Here is a 21,280-nt window from a genome sequence, read left to right as displayed (position 1 = left end):
GGGCCATTATTATTTATAATTTTTATTAATGACATTGGTAAGTGCTTTAAATTTGTCAATTTTTTTACTTTTTGCTGATGACATAAAAATATATTTAAAAATAAAATCTAATTTAGACTGTATCAAATTCCAAGAAGATCTCGATAGATTAAATGTATATTGTAAACAAAACTTACTAAAATTAAATATTAAAAAATGCTCTGTTCTCACATTTTCAAGTAACAACATTAAAATCATACATAATTATTCCTCGACTTACTAAAGTAACTGAGATGCGGGATCTCGGGGTTCTACTTGACAATAAGTTAACGTTTGAGGCACATGTCAATTCAATTGTGAAAAAATCATACCAAATGTTAGGTTTCCTCTTCCGTATGTGGAGAAAATTTAATCATACTCTTTGAATTCTTTACTTTACATATCTTCAAAGTCAATTAGAATTCGCATCTCCCGCTTGGAGCCCTCAATACAAAAAATACATTAACCGAATTGAATCTATGCAATCAAAATTTATATCATATTGCAATTTTGGACGGTTGACTCTAAATACAGGTCCAGATGAATCTACAAACTTACCTAAACTCCAAACTCTCAGGAACATCGCTGACGCCATTTTTATGTATAAAACTTCAAATAACATGATAGATTGCCCTAGATCACTTATTAATTTTAGAGTCCCAGCAACGCAGACCAGAAACTAATATCTATTTAAAATTTCAAAATGTTCCACTAAATCTTTTCAAAATTCATTTGTTAATAGAACCTGCAATATGTGTAATCAGAAATTAAATTGTATTGATATTAATAACATATCTTTAACTTCCTTTAAAAATGAAATTCCAATATTATAATGTGCGACTGTGTGACCAATATTCAAAAGTAGATATATTTTTAATAATACCTTTGTATTACATTTACATTTTTAGTAATATTACGAGTTTTGTATGATGAGTTATTTTGTGTTATGTATAATTTTTATGTGACAACATTTACAATAACAATATTATGTGGAAGCCTCTAATTGGACTTTATGATATGTATTTATAGTATAATTGTATCTTATAAATTTATAAATGTCTGTTGGCTTTCCAATGAATTACAATTAAAATAAAATAAAATAAATACATGTCTGTAAACTCTCCTGAAAGCCTTACAATATTTTTGGATACCTTTAGTAGAGAAGAAGCTCTAAGAGAAGAGACTCAGGCAAAGGCAATAATATTGGCTGACGATTTTAATGCTCCGGCAAAGAATAGATTTGCTAGCGAACTGGACGACGACTGCTAGGAAAATGATTCGATGAGGACACGTATGATATCTAGAAACTCCCTTTTGGAATTTTTGGATATGACAAAACATGTAATAATATAATATCGAATTCTAGAATTCTCTAAAATGAAGAATTCTACCAAAAAATCATTGGTGTTTTCAAAAAACCATATATTTTTATTTCATGTATTCACAAAATAATTTGTGTACCATGATGGGGATTCACCAGGAACAAGGAGAATAATATGCAGCAACAGTAGCACTAGAGAGATACTTTTCATCCTTTGGTTCAGTTCAGTCCAAACTTAGAGGAAGGCTGGGTAATAAAAGCCCGCAAAACTTGTATTAAAAGTAAAAGCAAAAAAAAATAATACTAGAACAAAGATTGAAGCTGAAAAGGAAGACCCAAAGAATGACGAAACTTAAATCTTTGCTAAAAAAATTAGGAAAACCTAATAAATAAAAACATACAATTACCCTGCGGAATAAATAATATAGCCAATAAATTTTACAAATATTTTATAAGTGTTGAAGAGATCAATGAGAGTATACAAGACACAAATTATATTGTTAATGATGAGGAACGACAGGAAACTAAATTAATATTTAAACAACTAAACAAAAAGTAAAGTTGCCTAATATTGATTAGAATTAAATCTAAAATTAGCACCGACGAAATAACAAATAAATTGGTAAAGGAAACGCAACCGACCATGTGAAGGTTTTTACTGTTTATTATAAATGAATCCATATTACATTGGGTATTCCCAAATAATACTAAAAATTCATTAAAATGTGAATATTACAGACCAATTAACACCCTACCAAACTATGAACAGTTATTAGAATATACTGGGGACTTGAATAAGTTATCATTGTTTTTTGTGAGAGCATGTTATTGAAAGTATTGTCCATCGCTAGCGACTACTTCATCCCATCTTTCTGTGCAGCATATCTCGAAAGAACGACTCATCATTTGAGGTTATCCACGATTCAAGCTTTGTCATCTTCATAAGAGTGGAAGTACTGCTCAGCCAGGCCACAAGTCATCGATCGGAACAAGTGGTATTCGGAAGGAAGATGGATGTCTGATGAATACGGCAGGTGGGGTAGAATTTCGGATTTGAACGTTCTCAAGTATGTTTTGACTACCGTTGTTATATGTGACCGAGCGTTGTCATGCTGCAAAATTACATTGTCGTGTTTCTCTTCGTATTGCGGCCATTTTACCTTCAATGCTCGGCTCAAACACATCAGTTGTAGTCAATAGCGATCTCTTGTGATGGTTTTGTTGGCTTATAATACACTACACCCATGATACCACCAAATACAGAGCACGAGTTTAGGACCATAGATATTTTACACTTATTTGTTTATAAATTTGTATAAACCACTTAATTTTTTTAATTACACTTCGACCGGTTTCGAGGTTACTACCTCATCGTCAGGAATTTAACTAACTTATAATAACACGCGTTGCTATTTATATAATAAAATATTGTATGAAAGAGACAGAAAATTGAAAGAAAGAGAGAGAAAGAAGATATTTAACTATAGATATTTGGCTTTGCCGTCTATGTTGATGCATTGGACTTACCCCACGATTTTCTACACTTGGGTTATTACAATGTATCCACTTTTCATCACCAGTCACGATATGATTCAAACAAACGTTCTTTTTATGCCATTGAAACGCCGTTTGATGTCTCTTGGCTTCATTCATACTCAAAATCTGTGCGTGCTGTTTCGGACAAAGCATGGTCACCAGTCTCCACAAGAATTATTTGTGCTTCAGGTGCAGATTTTTTTTTAACTCGGACCCTACATAATTTTATCACAGTGTGTGGATTTTTAAAATCATCTAAAGCGTCTCATAGTTTTCACTTCGGTCGTGCGGTCACATACTATTTTATTTCATGGTGTTATTTTTCAGCATGGGAGGGACCTTAACATCAGTAATGCACTTGCTCTTCTTGGTAATCAACCAGTACATACAGCTGCAGCAACCCACGCGCTACCTTTCTATTGTCAGCCAGAGCGTTGTCCACCGGACCCTCGCTTGCATCTGGATACTGCCGACTGCACTTGTCTCGACTTACATTGGTTTCATGACCATGGATAAGACAGGAAATGAGAAATGCGGAAATGAGTAAGTATAATATCATCGGTATACTGATAAAACCAAAAACCGCGCATCAAACTGAAGCTGACAAAACTACTACTCAATGAGTAGTTTTACGTTTTGGCCATTAGTTACTCTGTAGACCTTGTTTAGTACGTAACTGCCGATTTAAATTCAATTATGCCGGTGTTGTGTCGTTTATTAAGTGTCAAAATACTGCTGGGATTAAAAGACAAAAGGTTGGGATCACATTTCATGTGTAAGTAGCAAATTCACAAATGATATTATTTAACAATTTTATTATTTTACCGTCTGTCAGATTGTTAAATAAAATAAGGCGGGTATTTTGTATATATTGTCATGGTAGTCGAATTTTTTACCCAGCTTTCTATTAATAAGCCTTAGTATAATATTAAGCTGCATTAATTTTACTTAATTTCTTAATGATTTTTTTTTTACATTAGCCTAATAAAAGTACCTGTTTTTTATAGTCGAGTCAGTAAAATATTTTTTGTGGTAAAACATAACATAACACAAAATTGTCGTATTTTGTGTTATGATATTATATTGTTCGCGGTTTGCCACTTCAGCGTGCAGGTGGGATGTCGTGCAAGGGGAGGGCATTTGGCAATTTTTGGACACAGTGTGATGTATGCAAAATTGACGCGCCTTGTGATATATAATTCTATGGATAAAACCCTCTAAATAAATACAATAATAGGGAATATAACAGGCTTTCTGAGGGTATTCGAGGCTCTAATAATGTGGCTAACAGCCTAAAGCCGTATTACCTCAGGCAGTATGTGGAAAGTGTTCATAATTAATATATTAGTGTATTTGTATTTTGATCTTTATTTTGCTTGTTATAATAAATGTGTGTTCTGTCGTGAATGTATATTATAATAAATGTAATTATCTTAAGGCCCAAAATGAGTTATTGTAACTCATAGGGAATACATGTAATGTATTTTGATATAAAAAATAAATATATATTGATATAATGCATATATATGTACTCTTAACCTGTATTTATGTATGATTATGTTTAAAGTTTTTGTTAACGAATAAATAAATAAATGCATTATTGCCTACACTGAGAAAAAACATTTTCAATGTTTGACTCGATAAAAGTCTTTTCCGGTCTTCCTTATTCATATTTTGCACATGATTCAAACTCATGAAACCATCTGAATTCTTTTAAATTGTTTCAATTGGTAAATGAAAAAATTTAAATGAGACAAATGAAAACTAAAATATTTTAAAAAACCCTTGTTAAATAATGCAATGAATACTTTTAATAAGAAAACATTTTTTTAATGTACTTTTAGTGGGTTTTAATACATTCTAACTTTGAAACTAAACCTCGGAGGATTTTATCAGTTGATAAAGCTCAAAAATGACTTATAACTGCATTTTTAACTTGTTTTCTCAAATGTTGCCTTGCTATATAGAAGGTTTTATAAGTGTAATGACGATATTTCAAAATTGACACAATAATACAGCAGATAAGGATAATTTTTTAAAGAAATTTATATGGAAGTTTAGGCCTTTATATTCACATAATATGTCATATTCACCAATCTGCCTACGTTCGAACCCCCATATCTTTTCAATTCTCTAATCTGTTTACATTTGTGAAGAAAAAGGGCTGAAACCTTTAGTGCGATTCATCTGATTATTATTTCACCTTCTAGGCAACGCCTAGAAATATTTTTTTATTGTTTGTACTTCTTCTTGGACCAGCTGGTTTAACCAAAATATTTTGAATTTGTCCAAATTTTTTATTCCAGTTCTTGTACTTATAATATTTTTAATTTTGATAAGAAGTTCGAATTCTTATATACTTATAAGGTCGGCATTTTAAAAATAATGCAGCATTGATTAATGAAGTTGAGAGGTGCAAGTATAACAACAGGGCTGGAGAACATTTTCGGGAATATAGAATTTCATGCATTTACAGGACTTATGGTACGTCATTAAATGGTAAAGTATGATAGCTTTGCACACTTTCTAAGGTTCACAACATCCATCCAACATTTGAACATCCATATTTCTTCAATTCTTCTATTTGTTTATTTTATGAAGTAAAAAAGCAAAACCTTTTATTAATGTGGGTGGAGGGTCATAAGCCGTGTAAATGTCTAGACTTCCATTCTCCCTTCTTATATTTATATAATTTTTTTGATAAGATATGTGTGCCCTACTGTGAGTTTCCCAAATGTACTCTGCGTAATGAACTTAGGTTGTAGGCCCAGAAGCATGAAGTCAACTCCATGCGAAGGAGCTACTGAAGGGGTACTAGCGAAGGTTTCCACCTAATGAAACTAAGCCGAAACCAAGAGAGGGTTATTGCAAATTGAACAAACACCTTGCTAGAATGAATCCATCTGAAACTTCTAGATGTAGGTTCAGCACTGCAAAAGATGAAACACCTCTATACATGTTATGTGATAGTGATGCTTTATAGCACAAAAGAAGCGGCATCTTCGGTGGATCATTGGTTAAATCTGAGGATGTGAGAGCATTCGCTCCCCACCTAATAGCTCGATACCTTAAGGATGTAGGTTTGGAGGAGATTTAGCAATAGAGTAGCCCGGCTCTTCAAAGATCTAGGCTTGGAGGGCGAGAATTAATCTGCGGTGACACTTTACAGGCCGCAGTGACATCAGAAGCTTATTTAGCACTGACCCCCTGTTTAAAAATGATATAAGATATTTGTTTGTTGTGCGGGTAAATGATTTATGTAGGATTGATTATTGTGTATGAATTTAAAGCGAGTGAAATAATGACGATGATGAAGATGTTCTTTTGTAATAATAGACAATCCACCCAAAACTTTAATAGTTATAGAAAAAAACACCAACATTCACGAGAAGTTTCCCATGTGGTGGATGATTTCAGGATCAAGGGTGGAAAGAAGTGATGATTGATACTTTACAGGATAGGGACATTTATTTAAAAAGTACTAATTATATTTATCTATGGTTATAATGGTGTATTGAATGTAGTAATATGCACGTTATGTATTTTTTCAGAATTATTGTGCAAAACAGGCCTACGATTGCTGTCTATTCCAGTCTCTTTTTCATTTCTTATATGCTTATGGTGGCTTTATGGGTATAGATAGTTGTCAAATCACGGGATCCAAGAAATTTGCAAGCTCTTCAGCCTGAAGAACCACAAGGCAATGATCCCGTTGATATGGTAGGATTTAATTAACATACATTGTTGAAATTATTTTATATAAAAAATTTAGACACCTTTATCAAATACATGTTTATAGAGATTTAATCTGCCTAAGCAGAATATTTAAATTATAATTTAGACTTGACTTATTTGTTTTCATTTTCAGAAATTGTATTTAAATATTTTAAAGAGTATGTACTAATTATTACAAGGAATGCCATATGCAAAAATCTTAAATTATATTAGAAAAATGTTTTTTTAATACAAAAACATTGAAAATACATTTTTTTTTTCAAACCTAATTAAGAAGAAGGTAAAAATTAATTTTAAATTTCGATATTGCAGTTTTTTCTCAAATTACCATGAAATTTTTTTTGATTGAATTTAGAACTCAGTGTTGCAAAAAAAATCATCTTAATAATGAATAATATTTTGAATATGCCCAAATGTTTGAACCCTATCTAAAGTTTAAAGCAAAATTTAAGAATGATTCCGCCGAATAAGAATTGCTAAATCTCCTTTGTAAGAAAGAATTATTATTAAGAAATATACAATGAGTATGACGTCTCTTATCTTTCAGTTTGAATTGACATAATATATTACAACAGAGATGGAGAACATTTTAAAGAAGAGAATAGTGAAAGGAAATATTACATTATTATTTCGAATGTGTATTTTTCAGATAAACATTGACATGACAAACATCTATTACCCTATGATGCTGATGGGAAGTTTTGCTATAGGCTACGTGCCGGACACTTTAAAATATATTCTATGCCAACAATGCTTCGAAAACTCCCTTACCAATCAAAAATTGTTGGTTGAGTTTTCTACCACAATCTTGTTAATTATAAAATTTATATTAAACACACAAATTTACAAACGACAGATAGAAATACAGGTAAAAATCACATTTAAAATATTTTCTATACTATGTCTAAATAAACTATTATCAAATTAGTGTAAGACGGTTAAAAGTTTTCTGCCAAGTGTAGTGGTTAGGTGCATATAAGGAGAAGATATGTCAGAGATCACCGCAGCGTTCTTACACTATTTCTTTTCACAATTCTTATGGATTTCATCCTTCAGATATCAATTTCACTGGATCGAGAAATATCCTTCTCTTCCTCCCAAAAACTCTTCAACCTAGAGCATGCTGATAACGCAGTTATAATTGATGAATGGGTCAGGGAACTCAAAGAGGGCACTCCGCATACATTACTTTAATAAAACAAATCCATGAACAGTGTAAACTTTCATACCTTGATGCCCAAAATACCATAACTGTCAAACCAAGCCTCTGAGCTGAGCCCCAATTACAATGGGCAGTTAACAGAGTTACCTTCGGCTGTCTATAAAGAAAAACCGATATTTGTGTATAAAAATTAGTATATTTGCGTAAACATTTAAAGTATCTTCGTCGGTAACCTATAGTTGAACATGTTTAGAAGAAAAAAATGCATGCATATTCATACAGAAAACTTAATTTTACTTTGTAGATAAAATTGAAGATAAATGTTAATTTCCCATTGTAATCGGGGCCCTGCGAGTATTATGTAACATAAAATAGCAGTTTTTAAAAAGAACTGGGAATAAGGCTAGGAATAGTAGGTACCACATTCAACGAAGCAAATTGTGGTACCTAACTAAGGCCCAAAATAACAAACCATTTAGTTTTGTAAAAAGGTGTCTATGAAAAACTTTGAGAGGGCGATGGTTTAACTTTGTAAGGAATGAAGAAATAATAGAAGAACTGACTTGGCAACATTCAATGACAACTGACATCAAGCAGATGCCTCCTGAAAGTCTGAACCAAGCTTGCCTACTTTGCAAGGCATCAGGTTCCGTAGTCAGGAAAGTCAGGGATGTTCGGGACATCCTCTACTGACTCTTTTTCGGCAGTTAATATCAGAAATACGGATCGGGAACCTGATTTGGGCAGACGCGCGGGAGCTGAACGCCGATAGAGGCCGGGGGACTCTTTGTGGATAACATATTATGATCCGACTAGAGAGCGAACATGGAAAGATAATGAAGGAAAAGATCAATAAACATTAAAGTCATATCTGATACTTAACGCACTAACCACTACAACATGAGGCAGATAAAGGATACACGATTATTAGTAGCAAATTATTCAAACACTTTTACCGTCTTATAGAAATAAAATAAATATATATCTTTAGGTAAGTGTTTCCCGAAACAAATTACAAATTGGCTGTGTTTAGGATAAAGACTTCAAACCATAATTATGTGTTTTGAAACAATTACATGAACCTTATTACACAATTCTTGTTTTTGCTGTTTTGGTAGAAAAACTAACACTGTATCTTTAAACTGGTTGAAATGCAGATTTGATTGACATGAGCCCAACAATAAGCAGTTTGATAAAATATAAAAATTGTTTTTATTTTCAGATGGCCCAACATAAGATCAACAATGCAATATGTCGACTTTACAAATGTAAAAGAGATGTACCACCACCACCCAGGGACGAATCCAACTTATAATAAATATTCTGATTTAAATTATTAATTGATAGTGATGGAATTCCATTTTAATAATAAAATAACTTGTATTTACATATAAGCCATTAATTTAAAAATACTTGGTACAGTCAGTGTGAAGATGCCCATTAGACGGAGAAAGTGCTAATTGGTGAAAGTGTACCAAGTATTTGAAACTCCTTGAAATATTTCCAGCTAGAAAGCAATATACCTACCTGACATCTGGGCTATAATGCCAGTTAAGAAATTGGTTATATTACGAATAATAATAATTTATGTAAATAACTTTTTTTTATCACTTACCTTCCATCGATAGCCTTAATTTTCATCACTTCAAGACCCAGTTCTTTGAAACACAAGTCCATCTTTTGTTTGCGATCAGGTCTGCGTTCCAAGTTTATCATGTACACCATGTCAAAACCCATTTTATCACTGATTGGAACAGATACATATTGATCATAAATGCTATCAGATGTAATATAAAAATCATCCGTTATTGATTCCAGCTTTAAGTTTGTAATATCGTCCATTTTCAATGAATCTTTCATATCGAGTGGAACGGTTATGTATCCATATTTCTTAGTATTACAAATATTTAATGATGCACCTTAAAAATATTAAATATATTATACACATTCTAGTGTTAAATAATACATACATGTTTTAGTCAAATAATATACATTCATTGAAAAAAACTAATGTGTTTTATTTTTCAACAAACCTGATTTGTTAGCTGATATAGCAAAAACAATAATATCATCATAAGGGCCATTGTATTCCAGAATAGTTTTTGGGTCATATGACAAATTATCAGATGATTTCTTATTTAGATTAATCAAAATTGCTGAATGTACCATAGGAACTGAAAAGCAACCAATTTTCTCTCTGAATAGAGTTACTTTATACTCCGTAGTTCTACGATAGTAGTATGAATCAGTCATTCCAAACCTAAAATAAACAAAAGTACATAATCCATCTCTAGAATGAGCAAATTTGGTTTCAACTGTTTGTATTACATAAATATTACATTATAAATATCACTTACCAGAAGTTAGAGTATAAACTATCAGATTTAAGCATTGGAGAAACAATATCTAAATCTGTAGCAATGAGATCTCTTAATGTACTTCTTTCTGTTAAAAATACATCAACATCAAGCATCTGAAATATATTTTTAAATTACTAGTTTTAATTTATCAAAATGATTATCGCATCAACAGCAAAATCGCAATTACAGATAAATTTGTTTAATAAATAAAAATACATAGTTAAAATTGCACAGCATAAATTATTTTATAAAAAAATATTTGACCCCTCATAAAGCAACAGCATTTAAATTAAAACATATTTTGTACACACAAGTTAAAAATAAACATCAATAAATATTACGAAAATACCTACATGTATGTTTAGAAATTTAAAAATGGTTTTGATAAAAAACAAGGGAAACCCAATATGATCAACTGACTCTAGATAGACAATAAATTTTCATATAAGAATTTACTATGAGAGAGAGTAAGGAAATACTGGTGGTAAAGGGTCGAAGTTCTAATTTAAGTGTATTCGGTAAAAATAATATGGCGAATATGTTTATTAAAAAAATGTAGTTTATTAAAAGAAACTAAAGTTTACGAACTTTTTTGTATAATGAAACAAAGTTTAAAAAAAAGAAGAATGCCAACACAAGTCAAGGGTCTTGTCCTTATTGTTTGTCGGCCTAGTGGTCTAATGTTCAGCGCATTTGCCTACCGTGCAAGAGGCCTTGGGTTCGATTACCGACATGGTTGACATGAAATATTTATTTAAAAAGTGTTTTTATACTAAAATATTTCATAGTCACTGGACTAGAACCTGAAGCGTAAGACTGATCATTTTACCTTAAAGTAACAAAAATTATCAAGATATGCTGCGGTTGGTGTTTCAATGCAGTGCTCTATGCACCATTATCCGCAGAAAGGGAACGATGGTGAAAATATGACGTTATGGTAGGTACATGTCATATTACTCTAGACTTTTACTTTAGGTATACAACTTTGCTTCTGCTGTTTTTTTTTCGAAATTTGAGACCTTATTGTAAAAAACTGGCTATAAATTTATGATTCCAAGTATTGTCCAGCGCAGGCCACTAATTTCTCCCATCTTTCGGGCTGCTTACGAATCACGCTTTGAAAAAACTGGTCATCTTTTGAAGCGATCCTCGAACCGATCCAATTTTTTGCTTCTTCATAAGACCGGAAGTGCTGGTCACCCAGACTGCGTGCCATTGATCGAAATAAGTAATATTCAAAGGGAGCAACGTCTGGAGAATACGGCAGGTGGGGCAGGACTTCCTATTTCCAAATATATCTTAACCACTTTCACAATTTGAAGTCAAGCATTGTCATACAGCAAAATCACTTTATTATGTCTTTTGTTGTATTGCGGCTGTTTGTCCTTCAATGCTCAGCTCAAATGCATCAATTGGATTCGATAACGATCACCTTGATTGTTTCCGCTCGGTTTTAACAGCTCATTTTTTTTTTGGTTTTTTTCTTTTATTCAGGTACAGTACAATTACATAGTTGTATAGTATACACACTTACACTTAACTCTAATGGACCAGTGAAGTTTCCATATTATATTATCATTATATCTAAGGTTATCAATTAACTATTTACATTTTTTAAATAATAATAATACTAAAAATGAAGAAAAAAAACTTGGTAAAAGCAACTAAAAGGTAAAAATTTAAATAAATAAGAATAAAAAAACATGCTCAAATGCAAAAAAAAAACGAAAAGGAAAAACATGTACATACCTACATACATATTTTAAGGGATTCAAAAAAGAAACAATGAGAAGAAACTTTAAAAGAAATAAAAGGCAATAAATTTAAAATGAATAAAAAAACATCTTCAAAAATAATGACTCATTATAGTAAGAAAAGCAATATGTGTATTATTTTTAAAAGCAATTCTAAAAGTAATTAAACAAGTATATCAAGTAATTTTTAAAATTTGAAAAAGCAATATTAAGAGAAGATTTTTTTAAATCAAAGGTAACTACCATTAATTAAATTTTATTAGTGAATAAAATCATTAAAGCGATATAAGCAGTAATATAAATTTTAGTAGAGAAATTCAATGAAAAATAACAATATTAAAGTATGTGATGTGAGAGAAAAGGGTAAGAACTTATTATAATAGATCAACGGGAGTTTTATTCAAAAATTTTCAATACACTGTTTTGAAATAATTGTAATCCTGTATGATAGATATCTATACGGTTGAAAAGGCTGTTAAAGTTGAACAAGATCTATGTAAAAACTAATTTTGACAATAGTTCGTATTGACATTAGGTATTAAAAAAATTGGGTGATTTCATAGGGCACATGATGGACAGTTAATTAAAATTTTATTTAGGAGATGGGATGAATCATAATTTGGAAATGTAAAGGAGCATCGGAAATTCAAATGTTTTGAAAAATTATTTTGTACTTTCTCCAGCCTGTCAATAAAAATAATGTATTGTGGATTCCATAATACACTATGCCGAGCTGGTCCAACCAAACCCAGAGCATGACCTTAGAGCTGTGAATATTTGATTTGACCATCATCGTTATCGTATATAATGGACTCATTTTTCGTACCCAGTCACAACGCGATGCAGAAATCCTTTTCATCTTTGCCTTTCAAGCAACTGTTCTTAACCAAACATCTCTAGGTTTCAACACGTACACCACCCAATTTCCTTGCTTCTGAATCATTCCCATGGTTTTGAAGCGTTTTGAAATAGCTTTTTTAGTCACATTCAATGATCATGCTAATTCTACTTGACTTTGACACGAGTCTTCATTAAGTAATGCCTTTAATTTTGCATCATTGAAAATCTTCTCTCTTTCACCGCTATGGCGGTCTTTGATTTGAAAACCACCGTTCTTGTAGCATCGAAACCACTCACAACATATTATTTCCCTAATAGCGGCCTCACCATAAATATTTGAAAGCATTTGATGAGCCTGAGCCACAGATTTTTTCATATTGAAGCAAAAAATTAAAACCTCCCGTAAAGATAAAAATTAGTCTCATAAACAGATATTTTCAATGGAGAATAACTTTATGATGAAGACACAAATCAACTAATGTTTCTATGAGGTTATGTTTACAGATGCCCAAGTTTGTTGTATGATATGTATGATTTATTTATTTCAATCGCTACTTCCCGCTAAAGCTATCTACAGAAAAATGGCGGAAGCAAATACACCTAATACATTGAAAAGCAATGTGCATAATACAAGCAACAATCCAGCGCAGTGTCTTTATAACAACATTATTGGGTGTGGAGGAGTGTCAGAATATACTATGTACATATTAATAAATATTTAAATACTTAACATTACATCATTTTTACTGTAAAGCCCGCGAGCAAAGTTGTTATACCTTAGTTATACCTAGTAAAATGTAATTGAAACACATTTAAAATAAATATTATTCCAGATATATTGCAATTAATCATCATGATAATTCCCCTTTTCCACACCCAGCGGTGCTAGAAAACATTTTAGGAAATTGTGTGCAGAGACTCGGAATGATTGTCATGAAAAAATTACAAGAAAAAGTGTTTTATGAATTAAAATGAATAAAATGGTGCCATACATTTTTTTTTACGCTTTGCTGGGTTATATTTATATATATTGTTATTACAGTTTGAGAAATTTACATTTTAATTACAAATTAATTTAATTGAAAAATAATCATTTTGGGATAAATTAATCAGTAAATTGATTTTTGCAAGACAAAATCTATATATTTGAGAAAAAGGGGGTGACAGGGACAAATTGTTTAAATAGGTCTGTATTTAGTCATTAAAGGACAAGAAAATAATACATATATAATAATCATATTACAACTCCAAGGAGAAGTAAGGTCCTCAATTACAACTCCAAGGAGACATTCGCAAACGGGGGAGTTGATCAAACCAAATCCTGATAAGTGAGATCCATGCAGATCTCAGCAGCAATGACCTATCCGCATTAGACCATATATTGCATATTTTTTGCTCAGCAGAATAATTTTAAACCAACCTGTATAAAACATGTTGAGTATTTAAAAAAAATTGTAGACAACCCTTGAGGGAATTGATCAAAAGAAATATATACCTTAAGATAAATGAAAAAAATAAACAGTTTGCAGTAGAAACTCACAAACATGAAAAAAACTGATTGTCAAGAAAATAAAAAACATGGATGCTTAATCATGGGTGCAATGGTGATCAGAGTATAAGGCAATCATTCAATTCAGCCAAAGGCAGGTTATTAATTGAATAAAATTTATTTAATTTATTTTGCACATTTGCAAAATTCAGATCACAAGAATGCTCCTACTCCATGGGATTTGTGTCCTTTGATGAGTTGGGTCATACACAGACAAACCAAAAATTAACAATACTACACAATAATATAGAGATAGTGTTTTTCTGGGTTATTATGCCGTGTTTGTGGGCTTTGTATTGCCGACGTTTCGGAGCACATTGCAGTGTCCATCTTCAGGGCTGAATGGACACTGCAATGTGCTCCGAAACGTCGGCAATACAAAGCCCACAAACACGGCATAATAACCCAGAAAAACACTATCTGTATTCTGAAGGCCGTGAAAACCTACGAACCTTGATTACAATAATATAGAGCAATATAAATTATACAAATTACAATAATTTTACAAACAAACAATTGATCAATATATATCATTGCATAAAAAATATTTTAAATAGGAAATTAAGATATTAATACAGCGAGCGGCATAATGGAGGCCCACATCTCAAAAAATCACCGAGGCATCACCAGACTAGGTAGATTGGAGCGGTTGGTTTTGTTAGATAGGGTAAACAGGTTTTTAATCGTTACCATGACATGGACGTGGGATCATCAGGGCTTTTTAGAAAAATACAGTCTTTGACTGCAACACAGAGGGCCTTTCATCCCTTACTTTCCTCCCTTTCGCTCCCCTGCTTTGAGCCACTGTGAGTTTCTCTTAGGAGGTGCCTCAAAGCTGAGGTTTTTAAACGCCATCCTGAAAAACTCAAGGAGGCCATTTGATAAAAAATCGCTGGAATTCTTCAACAAAATTATTTACAAAATTATTATTTTTGTTTTTGATAACAATAAAAATTATTTTCGTTCATTTCTACACCATTGACACAGTGAAGGATGAAGATGGATTGACATGGATCAGTTTGAAGTCTTATATGTTAATCGTGTTCTTGAATATATATTGTATGCCATTATTTATTGCCCTTGTTTGACTTGTTATATAGTTTTGTGTTCTTTTTGTTCAGATACTTGTAAATAGGTTTCTTTATTTTTTGTTTTCTGTTGTTGTTGGCTTCATCCGTATATATAATAAATAAATAAACCTATGCTGAAGAGACTGATAGTAAAACTTACAGTACGACCAAACATCGGTGAAGGCCAATATTTGAATGATATAATTTTTAAAACCTTATTTTTTGTAATTTTAGTAAACAAATCTTTATTTTTTCATTCTATTCCTATTTTTTATAAATCACCTAAAAAATTTAGAGCTCCATTAAGCCACACCCTGTTTAAAAAATTATTTATTTTACTATTCAAAAACATCAAAATGCAATGATTTTTACACGCAATAAATTATATTAAAGTCAGTATACTTTTTTAAAAAAAACATTAAACTTTATAAATGTTTATAAGACACACGAATCAAAATGCGACGCAGAAAAAATATTATGGAAAATCATTAATAACAAGTACAGCTACCTTACATTTTATATAAATAATTCATGATATTTAAAATGCGATAAGGTTTTCCATTGGATATTATCTAACCTAACAGCATACTTACAAACACATAATCTGCCCAAATCTTCCGTCCATAATTCAAGCATTCATTTCTAAGAGACATGACGTGAGTAAAGCGATTGTTGGACCAGTGCAAAAGATTTTCTTCATCCGAAAAGTGAAGGGGTTCCCCATCTTCAATCTCCATGTTGATATGATGATAAACTTTTTCAGCTTCAGAATACCATGTCCTCAGAACATCTGCAGTATTATCTTGATTATGATCACTGCGGACCCTACAAAAATATAAAATATTGATGCATAAAAGCTGTAGTAAAATAATGTGTAGGTATCTACTAATTATTATAAAGTACTTATATGCTTTAACTTTATACAATATTTATTTATAAAACACCTACCAAATTCAGTGTTTAAAAATATAAAGATTTTGCGTGATTTATTTTTAAATAAATACTATTCAGCTGTTATTTGTATCCAGTAGTTACAAAAAGAAAAAGTTTCATCTTGATAAAATTAAATTATAAAAGCTCAGGCAGCTGAAGTAATTATTAATTTACAGTGTAAAAGTTCTGAGATTTTAAAAATGCGCAAGTGTTTCCTAGTAGATGAAATAATTCTAATGTCACATCAATAAAAGTTTCAGCTTTTATGTACTTGACAAAAATCAACAGAAAGAATTCGAGAAACACAAATTATCAAAAATAGGCATTATGGGGTATGTTTCACAGTTTGTAAAGCGATCACAAACCAGCCAATGACAGGTCATAGGCCAGTAAATGTGTATACCTTTCCCAAAGAATTACACCAAATTTTTTTTTTGTGAAAATGACTTACATGGTATTTGGAAAATATATATGTATATTTATATATATTAAACTATATATACATTACAAGAAGAAGAAGAAGAATAAAAATGTAACTAGTAATGTACAGTTTTAAAAAAATAAGATAAATGTAATTAACACGTAAAGCCTGATGATTGAAAAAATAACACAGGTGGGGTGTAACAAAATAACGAAGTGAGGACTTACAGACCCAGTTTAAAGAGTCACTTTTTGGGCCTGTTCTGTGGTTTTTTTTCATTCAAAAAAAATATTGAAATGTACATTAAAGCATTGAGATGACATGTGATAAGTTTTTTTGTGAGATTTTTTAAGTTTTTTCTAATTATAATTAAAAATATCGAAGCGACGCAAATAGCATTTAAATACGTGCTATGCGCAGAGTTTTTCATGTCAGACTACCGCGTATGCGTACGGTGTGTACTGCTCGCCGCGCGCCCATCCCGTTCTACCCTGCTCGTTGGACAGTAAGTAGTAAGTACGTATTAGATATCGCGTTATCTCTGACTGAACAACTTCAGTAATCAAAAATCATTTTTTATGGAATGCTGTGAATAATTTGTATTCTTATTGTTTTAACGTTATCTAAATAGATCATGAATCGGGATTAGCATTTCATCTTTGGATGAGTTACATGAAACCGATACATTGGAAAAGAATGGTCTTTATTTAGTAATTATGTTTTCATTGATAATAGTATTTCTATAAACGGATTATTACTTGATCCTTTAGCATACTGAGTTCTCTTAAGTATCATCTGTGAATATATTTTTTTTAATTTTTATTATTTAATGATTTTATAAACTAATATATATATCACAAAAACTTTGCGTCAAAAAAACACTAATATTTTCTTATTGACAATTAATGCATTTTAAGCGAGATTCAAAACCAGAATCTTTATGTCTACACGACGCGAAAATCTTTGCCATTTCGTCACAGAAGCCTTCAAAGGGATGTTCTATTACGTGTTTTGCTTGTGTGAAAGTTTTAAATACCCACGAAAATCTGACTAGTAAGCAGTGGCTTTAGGTTTTTATTTGTGCAAATTTGTTCATATAAATGTAAGTTATTTCTACACTGTTACATGAATATTAATATCTTAAGTCCACGGTGGCGACAGTGGATGCGATAAAGATAAGAAATATCAAATAATATATAAATATAACGTTATAAAATTTGCGGGGACAATCGTACAAATATTTTTTTTTTTCATTTTTTCTCTCTGATGCTCGGCTCCGAAAATTTTCATTTATGTCTCGAATTGAAGCTATTTTTTTTTTTGAAAGATTAGGCCTAACGAAAATTACTTATTGAATTTATTTATCTCTCTTCAAAGGATTGGTTTGGAAATGAATATTCATAAAACAAAGATTATGAGTCCAACAGGACGAGACATTTTCATTAACGATAATAAAATCGAAGTGGTTGATGAATACATTTATCTAGGACACAAAGTCAAACTTGGTAAAGATAACCAGATAGCGGAGTTACCAAGAAGAATAGGGCTAAGTTGGGCTGCTTTCGGCAAACTTAAATATATTTTTGAAAATAAACAAGTCCCTATTTGCTTGAAAAGACAAGTATATGAATCGTGCATTTTGCCGGTGACAACATATGGACTAGAAACCATGTCTATAACACAAAAAAGTAGCCAGAAATTAAAATGCACGCAACGATCCATGGAAAGACAGATGCTCGGTGTATGTCTAAGAGACAGAATAAGAAATAAAGAAATAAGGCGCCAAACCGGAGTCGTGGATATCATGGATCGTGCAGCGAAATTGAAATGGCAGTGGGCAGGGCACTTAGCAAGACAAAATGATGGCAGGTGGACACCCAGAATAATAAAGTGGAGACCATGGGCAAACAAAAGAAGTGTTGGAAAGCCACAGAAAAGATGGGTCGACGACATTGCCTCTATTGCCGGTAAAACGTGGATGATGAAAGTGGGTGATAGGAAGGAATGGAGACGTTTGGAAGAGGCCTTTATCCATCAGTGGAGAGAATAAGGCTGCAAAAGACGATGAATTTATAATTTTCGTATTCATAGGGTCTGAGAAATCACAACGGAGATGGAGAATACCTTAAAGAAGGGAGTATGAAAGTCTAGGTAATTACAGGTTACCATCTGAATAGTGAATGTTACACAGTGTGTAAAGTGGCCATTTAAACCAGCCAATGACAGGTCATAAGCCCTGTAAATCTCTAGACTTCCATATTTTCTTATTTAAGGTATTCTCCATCCATGTTGTAATTTGTTAATCTTAATGACTCCTGAGGGGGTGAAATCCAATCTTTTGTCTGCAAACATTTGGACAAACTCAAATATTGTAATAAAAATGTAATCGATAAAACTTATAAATTACTTCTCAATTCAATGTTTTAACTAGTTTATTTATTTGACAAAACCAAAGTTATTAATTTTAACAAGAGTTAAACATTCTAGCAACTGTCTTAATATGAAGATAATTGAAATGTAATTTCAGTTAAACTTTCTGGCTTAAATATGAAGATAATTGAAATGTAATAAATAACAGTGTATCTTTTCGTAACAGAAAATAATTTCAGTTAAATTCAATTAGATTTGAAGTTGTGCAATCGCAATAAATTTGGTTAGTTCGCATGATGGTAATAGGCAAGGCGCTGCTCTTTAAATTCTTAACCTCAAATTGACAGTAAACAATAGCTTACCACATAGTTATTCTGTCTTTTGGATAGTCGAGTCCTGATAATAAACTTAATGAGAAGGGAAGGGTATGCGCCTTATTTCTCGCTAGTAAACAAATACAAACTGTAGGCCATTTCTGATAATTGTTTATATCTCCCAAAACTTTGTAATAAAATAACAGAGTAGTAAATAATAATACAATTTTCAGCATTTTTACATGTAAATCCACTTTTCTTTCAAATTTGTATCACCGAAATGAATTAATATATTAGTATAGTAATGTATTTGGCCTAAATAAAAAGATCGAAGTTTGTTAAAAAGTTTAAGTTAGTGTTGGTTCACATCAAACGTCAAGTGCCAAATCTAAAGTCAAATTAAATGTCATTTCGTCCATAGATTATGTACTTGTTGTATCCACCTACCATTGAGTTATGCGTTTACTCTATGTTTTTTAAAAAAAATCTTTACTAGTGAAGATTTTTCTGATTCTTCTTAGTATTCTTCTTCTTCTTTTTTCCTGGCCTTTTCACTTATTGTTCTTATTCACCTAGCAACTGGATGTTCTAGCCAGTGCGCGGTGCTCCCCCGTAGGTCACAGCCTTCCAATATTTATGTCCGAATTATGATGTGTCACTGCAGGACTAATTAACTGAATGTATTAAAACTACCTAGGATTCCTAAAGGGTTCATTTGTATTTCTTCATCGAAAGTGAGTTCATCCAAGAAAGTGCTAATTACTGTAATCAGTGCGCCTATTAGTCACCATTTAAATTGTTCTATATTTCTCAGAATTAGTCATTGATGTGTGTTTTTTTGTGATAGAAATTCAAGTTAAAGGTGCGTTTGATTATTTTTATAAATTTTGAAGCGTAAATAAATATTTAATTTCAAATAGTGTCCCTGCTAAATAATGCAAAAATTTTGTTCAAATTTAAAAAAAAAATTGTTCCATAAATTTTTAACTATTTTTCCCCGCTCTGTCCCTAATCTTATTTAGTACATAATGTTCATAAGAACATTTTATTTATTATATATACATTTTTATCTGCATTACTCTGGGGTTTAGTATGAGCCATACACTCCGTACATCGCACACGCATAAAACATTTGGGGAAAATTACATGCCTGATTTTTGTATTTTTTTTTATGATCTCTTTACAAGTGTTTATTTACGCAGATGCACTTGTTTGACATTTGGCTAGCTAAAAATGCAAGTAATGTGGGAAAAAACGCCATACTTTACATGTGTTGACCAACCCGATGTCGAAAATATCGACACAAATAACTTTAAAAATCGTATTATTGATTATATATGCAAACAAATTTCGAAGTATTGGATGCAATGTGCCTTCAAAACCAAAAAAGTCTGTAAATATTCTGATTAGTTGAATGTGACAGAAGAATGCGACTTTTGGGGAACTACGCAACGTACAGGCAGCTACAAGAGATGCCGTTTTCAAATGATCGACACAGGAAGAATTTCGCGGACTGTAGCAAACGATCAAAACGTAAAAGGTTAGAAACTTTATCAAAGGTAGACGATTGTACCGTAAAAACTTTATTAAATTACTCCAATCAATTGAATACATTTTTTTCATAAGTCAGTATGGACGAAGTAGTATCTTTCATTGTAGAAGCAAAGTTAGCTAAGCATCAGTATTTATTAAAAAAACAAGTTGTGCATTTCAAAATAGCTGCTAATGCTTTTCCATTTCATTGTCCACCTGCCATCATTTTGTCTTGCCAAGTGCCCTACCCACTGCCATCTTGACTCTGATTTGGCGCCTTATTTCTGCATTTCTTATTTTGTCTCTTAGACATACACCGAGCATCTGTCTTACCATGGATCGTTTCGTGCATTTTATCAGATTT

At 31.7% G+C, this 21,280-nt stretch overlaps 2 protein-coding genes across 2 annotated transcripts in view; one reads left to right on the top strand and one right to left on the bottom strand.

Moving 5' to 3' along the window:
- The window catches only part of LOC148276573 (uncharacterized), a 50,213-nt gene extending 43,650 nt beyond the window's left edge, over positions 1 to 6,563 (top strand). The window contains exons 4-5 of the mRNA XM_088234080.1: positions 3,203 to 3,418; positions 6,427 to 6,563. Coding sequence (XP_088090206.1) covers positions 3,203 to 3,418; positions 6,427 to 6,514 — 304 coding nt within the window. The 3' untranslated portion in view covers positions 6,515 to 6,563. The remainder of the gene's footprint in view (positions 1 to 3,202; positions 3,419 to 6,426) is intronic.
- The window catches only part of LOC148276572 (glycosyltransferase 25 family member), a 100,524-nt gene extending 80,745 nt beyond the window's left edge, over positions 1 to 19,779 (bottom strand). The window contains exons 1-5 of the mRNA XM_088234079.1: positions 19,432 to 19,779; positions 15,939 to 16,170; positions 10,130 to 10,245; positions 9,806 to 10,032; positions 9,388 to 9,691 (exon numbers count right to left, since the gene is read on the bottom strand). Of these exons, the coding sequence (XP_088090205.1) occupies positions 9,388 to 9,691; positions 9,806 to 10,032; positions 10,130 to 10,245; positions 15,939 to 16,170; positions 19,432 to 19,619 (1,067 nt within the window). The 5' untranslated portion in view covers positions 19,620 to 19,779. The remainder of the gene's footprint in view (positions 1 to 9,387; positions 9,692 to 9,805; positions 10,033 to 10,129; positions 10,246 to 15,938; positions 16,171 to 19,431) is intronic.
- Positions 19,780 to 21,280: the final 1,501 nt, after the last annotated feature.

This window comes from Micrasema longulum, unplaced genomic scaffold, assembly GCF_059751315.1.
Source record: "Micrasema longulum isolate JH-2025_06_02 unplaced genomic scaffold, ASM5975131v1 h1tg001192l, whole genome shotgun sequence".
Taxonomy (NCBI): domain Eukaryota; kingdom Metazoa; phylum Arthropoda; class Insecta; order Trichoptera; family Brachycentridae; genus Micrasema; species Micrasema longulum.
Note: the sequence above shows the minus strand (reverse complement) of the source record. Positions and strands in the feature narration are given on the sequence as shown.